The sequence below is a fragment of the Malaclemys terrapin genome, chromosome 1, assembly GCF_027887155.1.
Source record: "Malaclemys terrapin pileata isolate rMalTer1 chromosome 1, rMalTer1.hap1, whole genome shotgun sequence".
Classification (NCBI taxonomy): Eukaryota; Metazoa; Chordata; order Testudines; family Emydidae; genus Malaclemys; species Malaclemys terrapin.
The window spans coordinates 135,277,047-135,285,567 of record NC_071505.1 but is presented as its reverse complement, the minus strand read 5'-3'; the positions used below and the strand labels follow the sequence as shown (position 1 = coordinate 135,285,567).

At 45.6% G+C, this 8,521-nt stretch overlaps 1 protein-coding gene across 1 annotated transcript; it reads right to left on the bottom strand.

Annotated features, from left to right (window-relative positions):
• Positions 1–382: 382 nt before the first annotated feature.
• Positions 383–7,854, bottom strand: LOC128843314 (C->U-editing enzyme APOBEC-1-like). The gene is made up of 5 exons (XM_054040077.1): positions 7,799–7,854; positions 6,032–6,059; positions 5,343–5,735; positions 4,015–4,144; positions 383–1,000 (listed from the first exon to the last, which is right to left on the bottom strand). The coding sequence occupies exons 1-5, from the start codon at positions 7,818–7,820 to the stop codon at positions 887–889; spliced, it is 687 nt and encodes a 228-aa protein (XP_053896052.1). The 5' UTR covers positions 7,821–7,854; the 3' UTR covers positions 383–886.
• Positions 7,855–8,521: the final 667 nt, after the last annotated feature.

The window sequence follows — 8,521 nt, the reverse complement described above, 5'->3', positions numbered from 1 at the left end:
CTGCAAGGATTTGCAGTCCTTGCCCAGTGCTGTGTCTTCTATGTATAAATGCATGTTAAAATCTACATATATGTGATGTGTGTGGGATGAGACCAGCCTTCTATGATCTCACAAAGAAAGGCAATATAGGGAGTATGAGGACCAGGTGTGGGCCTAGAGGAAAATTATGGGCTTGAAAAGCTAAAGTTTGGAAGGTCAGTTCATTTTAAGAGTGATCACCAGACTCTTCCTCCTCCCACTTAATGAACTCCTAGAACAGTTTGTGATGTCATACATTGGACTATTCTTATGTTAGTAATGAGTAGGGTTTATTAAGCAGTACCACATAAATTACGTTTTGAAAATGAACAGACAAACAAACAAAGGCAGTGCTTCCTTAGATTATAGGCATTTTATTCAAATGTTATGTTGACAAAAGAAAGAGAAAGTAAAACCTAGAAATCTATCAAGAGAAAAATCATTCAGAAAAATAATCCTGGAGAATAAGTCCTCTCTAAGGTCTTTACATATGTTATTGAATAATGAATTAGTTCCTTATAAACTGCTTACACAAAGCAAACCATATGGTGTTACGTTCATTTGGTGAAACAGCACTGGCTGCAGAATAAGCAAGATACTCCTGTGGTAACTGTGATGGAATAAACCATTACACTGAGTCACAGGTGTTAACATGACCCAGTCACTGTACGACATTAAACATTTAAACGTGATTCACTTTTCAAAAGGCTACAAGCTGAACCAATGGGAAGGAAATGGCTAAGAGTAACTAAATCAAATTGGAATGATTAAACATTCTAGTGTTAACACCCCTCCCCCATGATGGCCTGGTTCAAGACACTCATGGCATCCAGAGACTGGTTGGCTGCCCAGGCCAGGATACTGGCGGCTATCGGGGATTGGTGGATGTGAGTGCTCTTTTCTGTTGATCATCTTCTACACAGAGGCTGAAAACTGGAGTCTGGTTCTCATCTGTTGAAATCTCTAAGCAAGACGGAATGTTCTGGTGAGAAAAGCAACAACTGAAGTTAATTTCTTTTCTGGAGGTTGGCAGCTTAACATTTGCACTCTAGACTCACTCTGGGATTTAATGGACCTGGGAAGAACTCACTGTAACTGCAATCACCTATAATATTAATTGCTTCAAATCTCATTCAAAACCAGAGCAAATTACAAAGGGTTCCCAGGCATGTTTAATGGTCACAGGGACTCATCATTAGATCTGGTTGGGAGTATTCCAACTAAACGGTTATTCATTGGAAAATGCTGATTCGTCAAATCCAAAATATCTTGTGGAAACATAGCGGCTGTGAAGAAACTTTTGCTGGGAACATCTCTCATGTCCACCATGAGGGGGTGGAAAAAGGAGAGGGAGATAGAGAGAGAAAGAGCGACCCCACCCCAAAATAGCCAATAGCCTGTTGCTTTGGCCATTCCCCTGGGATATGAGAGACTCAGGTTCAAGCCCCTGCTATGTCTCAATCAGGAGCAGGGATTTGAACCTAGGGCCTAGACTACACCTAAAACTGTGAAAAATGTCATAACATGTATGACGTACTTAGGTCAACCTATCCCCCACTGTAGATGCAGCGCGGTGGATTAAACAATTCTCCTGTCGACATAGATGCTGCCTCGAGGAGGTGGATTTACCACAGCAACAGAAACCCCTTTCCGTCACTGTAGTGTCTACGCTACAGAGCTACAGCGACGTATCTGCAGAGCTGCCTCTGTGCCGCTGCATTACTTGTAGCGTAGACACAGCCTGGGTATCCCAGAGGAGCGTGTGAGGGCCTTACACACCAGGCTGGTGGCTACTCTCGAGAGGGTGCTCTCGCTCATTCTCTTCCACCTCCTTGTGGTTTTCACACAAAAACTGAAAAGGTCTCAGGTTTGTTCTAATGCAGAATGAAAACACATCTTGGAATTTCCCATGGGATGGAAATATCATTTATTGGCCGGCTCTTCCCTTCACGCCCTAACTGTGTATTACAAATCACCCTGTGACATGGGGTGATTTGGAAAGGGGAGAGACTTCAGGGGAGTTCAATGAAACATTCAATGGCCTCATTACTAGGAGGGAATATAAACCCGTCCAGATGTTGGCAAGGAAAGGGGTTAATCAGCTCTGCTGGAGGGATAGGAGGCCTGACAACAGTTTTGCTAGTGTAGATGGACTCTGAGAGAAGGATGTGCGGTGTAGCGTTGGAAGCTGTGTCTGCAAGGGAGGGTCAGGAAGAAGGGTCTCTAGGTTGAGAATGGGATGTAAGAGAAGAGAAGAACTGTGGGGTTTCTCTGTCTGGAATTTGTCTATCCATGCTCTAGAACTTGCTTTGTACTTGGGCTGAGGAAAAACCCTGTTGTTTTTGTCCCTGAAAGGGACAGGACTTTTTACATTTATGCTGTTTTGCAATAAAGCAAACCACAGAAGTGGGCTGTAGTCCACGAAAGCTTATGCTCTAATAAATTAGTTAGTCTCTAAGGTGCCACAAGTACTCCTGTTCTTCTTTTTGCGGATACAGACTAACCACAGAGGTGTTTAAACTCCACCAAGATGTGAAGAGCCTTTTTCTTCTCCAACCAACCAGCCCTTTGATCTCCTCAGGCACTGAGAGATTTCCAATACAGTGTTAGTGTCCTCATGAGCTCATTTGGAAGTCACTGTGTGTTACAGCTCAGCTGCAGGAGAGAGGTTCTCAGAATCACTGAGATTTCCAAGGAGGTCAAAGAACTGTCCTGCTCACACACTGAGTTCTGCACACTGGCGGATTACCACACAAGCCAACGGGGCCCGTGCCCAGAAGCCCTGGTCAATTTGGGGGCCCCCGCAGGTTCCACTCCCTGCTGCTCCTTCCCTCCCCGCTCTTCTTCTCCCTGAGCCCTGCCCTTGGCCAGGCCAGAAGACGGTGCCTGGGGTAGGGAGAGTGCATTCCCTGCACGGTCCTCCGTGCGGAGGTAGGCATGCTGCTCATCTGAGCCTCTCTCCCTTCCCCCCGCCACCTCCCTGCGCAGAACTGGCCCAAGCCCTGTCCTCCGCCCCTCATGGAGCTGGCTCGAACCTCTCCCTCACCCTGCGCGGAGCTGACCCAAGCCACTCACCTAAGCTCCCTCCTCCCCTGTGCAGGGCTGGCCTGAGCCCTGCCACTCACGCCCGCCCCCCCTCCTGTGGCAAAACTGGTCATTTGTCCTGTTTTCTCTTGCCATGTTGGTCACTTGACAAGAGCAAATGGGACAAATGCCCAGTTTTGCCAAAAAAGTCGGGATATCTGGGGCCAAAAGGCGATGTACGGTCACCCTAGGCCAGGTGTCCCCAAACTTTTTCAGTCACCCCCTCTTTTCCCAGTCTGTGCCCCCCTGGGAGCCAGGGCCAGGAGCAGAGCCAGAGAAGGGAGCAGGAGCTGGGGACCATGGTACGACCGGGGGCTGTAGTTGGGAGCGGGGCCAAAGAGGCAGCTGGGGCCGCAACCAGGAGCAGAGACATGGACGGGAGCAGAGCAACAGCTGGGGCCGGAGGCAGGGCTGTGGGGGGCTAGAGTGGACTGGGGGGCACAGCAGGGCTGGGTGGCGCTCCCTGCCCACCCCCTGTGGGAGCTGACCTAGGCCCCACCACATCTCCAAGTGTTCCTCCGTGTCCCCCTTAGGGGACCACTGCCCTAAGCTGTGGCAAGAGCCTCCCAGGGAGCCTGGGCAGCTGTGGGGAGCCCTGGGCCCTCCACTTGTCCAGAGCAGGCGGGGGTGTGCATGAAAGCAGCCCCCATCCCATGTCCCTGTCCCCACAAGGTGCACCACCCAGAGCAGGTGGAGGGTCTGGGGCTCCCCGCAGCAGTCCAGGCTCCCATGGCAGCTTTTACCAGGGCCCAGCTTCTATCCAGGCCAGGGCCTTGAGGGAAGAGGAGGAGCAGGGGGTGGGGCCCTATGGTGAGGGGGAGGGCCCCAATAAATCTTAATCCGCCTCTGGTTCTGCATGCGACTCTGGATCATTTCTGGATGCACTTTCCCCCTCCCTAAAGTTCTACTGACCTGAAGGATGGACTGGAGTTCAAGAGAATATAGCATTATCCATGGAGCAAAGCGCCTGGGCCAATAATCATCTTCATCCTTGTCCTCATCATTGACAAATGTTCTCCAACAGTAGCTATAAGCTGGGAAAATGGAGCAAATCAGTCATGTGCTGAAGGAGGTATCAGTGGACTAAGTATACACAAAGGTCAGTCAATCTCAAGGGAGCAAGACTAATTTGAGCCATGCAGAATGCTTCAGCTAAGCAGGACCAGCTACAGTACTTGGGCCTCATATTCTCCTGGAATTTTCCATCTTTCTGCCCAGGGAAGGTCTCATTAAACCAGCCTTGCAAAATTTCACTCACTTATTCACCTGGGACAACAAAGAGTCCGGTGGCACCTTAAAGACTAACAGATTTATTTGGGCATAAGCTTTCGTGGGTAAAAAACCTCACTAGTGAAGTTTTTTACCCACACAAGTTTATGCCCATATAAATCTGTTAGTCTTTAAGGTGCCACCGGACTCCTTGTTGTTTTTGTGGATACAGACTAACACGGCTACCGCCTGATACTTGTCATCTGGGACAAGTCATTTATGTATTGAGGGGAGAGTAAAATATCATCTGTTTCTTCATGATTACCACCAGCAGCACACTATCAGTGGGTGAGCTGATTTTACTCTGGGGGTAGATTAGAAAAAAGCTGCAAAGCCATCCCCTTACATTTAAATACAATACTATGTTCTCAAATGAAATTGAAAGATGGCAGACGGACTGTGCCGGGAAGGAGGCTGATGTTCTCTGTTTATTCCCTGAATAGACCACTAGAGACAGCGGCAGTGTCATACCAGCTTCACCCACGCAGACGGCTCAGCAGTGTGCCTCAGCTCTCAGTTCCTGCCTCTAGCAGTAAAAGGGGCCTTGACTCTTCATGGCTCATTTATGCCCCAGCCTCTCTGCTGAGACAAGGGGATCAGCAAGTGCCAGCAGGAATGGAGATTTTAGTGATTTTTATCTGTACTGCTAAGAACTGGATGCAAACACCAGCACATTTCACATAGGTCAAAAAATGGCTGTCAGCTACTGGCTTTTGGTCACTGACACTCAGGGGAAAGTTTGAAACCAAAGACCTAAAGGGGAAAAGCTCTAAATCCCACTGCACTATCCCCCAAGACTTTGGGGCCAGACTGAAGCCACTGACCTAGAAGTGAAAAGATTCCAGAGTCCATTCTACAACCTCAGTGGAGCCATCCGTGACCATGGCTGAATTGGAACTAATGATCTAGAGGCAAACAGCCCCATGTCCCATCTCTATTCCATCCAGTCCCCATAACTCATTACCTGGGAGTCCATGACTCGGATGGACACTCCAATGTTCACCAGGCTCCGTAGACCCTGACGATTGGTTTCCTCTTTGTGCCAGTAGAGCCGTGCTACATAGATAACTAGGTTCACATTAGGCTGTTCTTTCAGGAAATCCCTGATTTCCTTGCAGCAGTCCGCACAGGGACTCCAGGACATGTACCAGGTGATGGAGCAGTGGACAGAAGGATCAGATCTTTGCTCCTGAAAGACATCTTCTATGAAGTGGATTTCAGCATGCTCCGTTCGAGTGCTATGGCAACAGCTCTGCCAGGACCTTTTGCTATTGCTCCACTTGATTTCATAGAACATGTATTGCACCCTTCGAAGGACACTTGGGTCATAACTGTCTATAAATGTCTCCTGGAGTATCTTCCCCCTGAAACATGAGAGAGATTCCAAAGAGTCACTGACTGCAGCTTTATCACTAAGAGCTTGCCAGACACAGAAAGTTAAAAATGAGAGGGATGGGAAGGAGGCACAGATAAATGGAAACCGAACTCACAGAAGGATAGAGGGAGACTCAGAGATAGTGACAGGAGAAAGGAAAGCGAGATGGGGAAGAAGGAGAGTTAAATCTAGTATCACATGGATGAGAGGGGAGTGAGATCTGAATCTTCCCAGCTCCCACTTTGCCTGTAAATCTTGTGGAGGATGTGGTGCTTTCATTCTCACCCCTGTGTGATGCCTCTGGATACATGATCTGTGGGAGAAAGAATAGAGTCACCTTGTGCAAAGAATAGAGTCACAATAGAGTCACCTTGTGCATAGGGGAAAACAGAAAAAGGGAGGCCTCCCAATGCAGCCTCCCTGGGACCATGTGACCTATAATTGTTCATTCTCAATGGACAATTCCTATTCAGTACTGCTGAATATTGAAGAAGTTCCTTGCTAATGTGCAGTGTCCTGAGGATAGTGAAGGTGATAAGGGATCATCCTGGTCCCAAATATGGCCATTAATTTTAGCATGTGCACATGCAGTAGAATGCCCATTACTTGTTAAGTAACAGTGAAATAAATAAATAAACTAATAATAATTAATAATAAAGAATTAATAATAAATATTTAGGACATTATCCAAAGCTCATTAAAATCAGATTCAGGCTCTCAATTCTATGTATAACTGTAAGATGCTACCAATATCCAAAGAACTGTTCTTTCATTTATTTTTATTTTATTTTACTTTAAATGTGGATTTCCCATTAATATTTAAAAATAAACTTAATAATCATTATTAATTTAATTTTTTACGTTGATATTTCCCAGGAGATATAGTTATGTTAGTTCTGTTTTGGAAGAAAATAACATTCTTATTTTCTTTCTTTAAGAACCTTAGAAAACAAAACGAGGCAAACATGGCTCAGGAACATTGAGAACAAACTTTTTCAAATGTAGGACACATTTAAAATTTTCATTACAACCTAAGCGCCAGGATTTAATAACAAAATCCCCGTGTCTTTGAAATTCCTCCATCAGCGCTTTTTTCTGCCACCATTTTCATGCCCCAATCACTTTCAACTCAAACCTGAAAGCCAAGACAGTGGCACGCAGGGAAGTTCAAAAACGTGCTGAGACATGCACAAACACGTACTTGACTAGAGCCCGGACCAAAGTCTATTGAAATCAGTGAAAAGACTCCCCTTGACTTCCATGGAATTTGGTTCAATCCAGGGCTTAATTTGTAATGAATGAGGTGCTGGGGCTCAGCCCCACAAGCTCCGGCACAAATTAAGCCCTGGCTGGGTGGCCAGAGAGTAGCGGTTGCTGGCCAGGAGTCCAGAGGTGCCAGGGCTATGAACTGCCATGCCTAGAGGTGCCAGGGCTAAGCCCCAGTACAAATTAGGCACTGGTTCAGTCCCATAAAGAACACATATACATTATACACATATTTATACTACTTAGTTACACCGAGGCAAGTTTTCAAATATAGACAAGCCTATACAGACACATACAAACATATGCATAGACACACAGAAAAATCTGAACTGTTTATAGAAAGAGGGGGCCAGTGGGATGTACTAGTAAAAAACAAATCATTGTTATAACTTTGAAAAACCCAGTATATATATCCACGACAACGTAGTACAATCTACCACAGCTTTAGCTCACCGTTTGTCTTTGTAAGAAGTATTCTTTTAGTACTTATGTAGGAAAATCATTTTACTGTCAGTGATTTTGTTTACCTTTGCTAAGTTAGAAACTAAAAACACATTTTAGATGTAAAACACAGAGATAGACAGCTCCCTCTTCTATACATAGAGCCACAATAGCCATGGAGATAGGCATACATATATACGCCCATACAGCTGCATATACATATATTCACCCATAAATTGATATAGACATTTGCACACATAAATGCACTAAAATACTGTATACAAACACACACACATTTACTTGCAAACACATACACACACACATGCACTAATGCTGCAGCTTTACCTCTGTTCCAACCAGCAGCCATGGCTTTCTCTCACTACAGCTTCTGAGGCTGTTTGTTTTACTGGTGCATTTTCTCCCTTTCACTTTCTATTCCTCTGACGAGAAACCTAAGAGCATTTTGGGAACGGGAGACTCCCTGACATGCTGGGAGACATGGATAGTGTGGAACCCAGTTGTACGCAGTTAGTAAGGTTAGGCTTACTGTATTGTAGGGGCTAGACCTCAATACTGATGCAAAATAGTTATAAATAAATTATAATGTATTCTTATGTTTGGTCATTACAGATTTGTTCTTTATTAAATTTAAAGAACTACTTATAAGTACTTTGATATACATGGGGCTTGGAGAATAATAGCTTCTATATTGATATTTTAGCCGCTTGTTTTATTAAATGAAGTATTCCGGTTAATTAAAGACACTCCTAGGAAATTTGTGCTTTCTGTCAGTTAGGGTATGTCTGCACTACGAGAGTAGTTCGATTTTACTTAAATCGAATATGTGGAATCGATATTACAAAGTCGAACGTGTGTATCCACACTAAGGACAGTAATTCGACTGTGTGAGTCCACACTAATGGGGCAAGCGTCGACATTGGAAGCGGTGCACTGTGGGCAGCTATCCCACAGTTCCCGCAGTCCCCGCAGCCCATTGGAATTCTGGGTCGAGCCCCCAATGCCTGCTGGGGAAAAAAATGTGTCGAGGGTGGTTTTGGGTAACTGTTG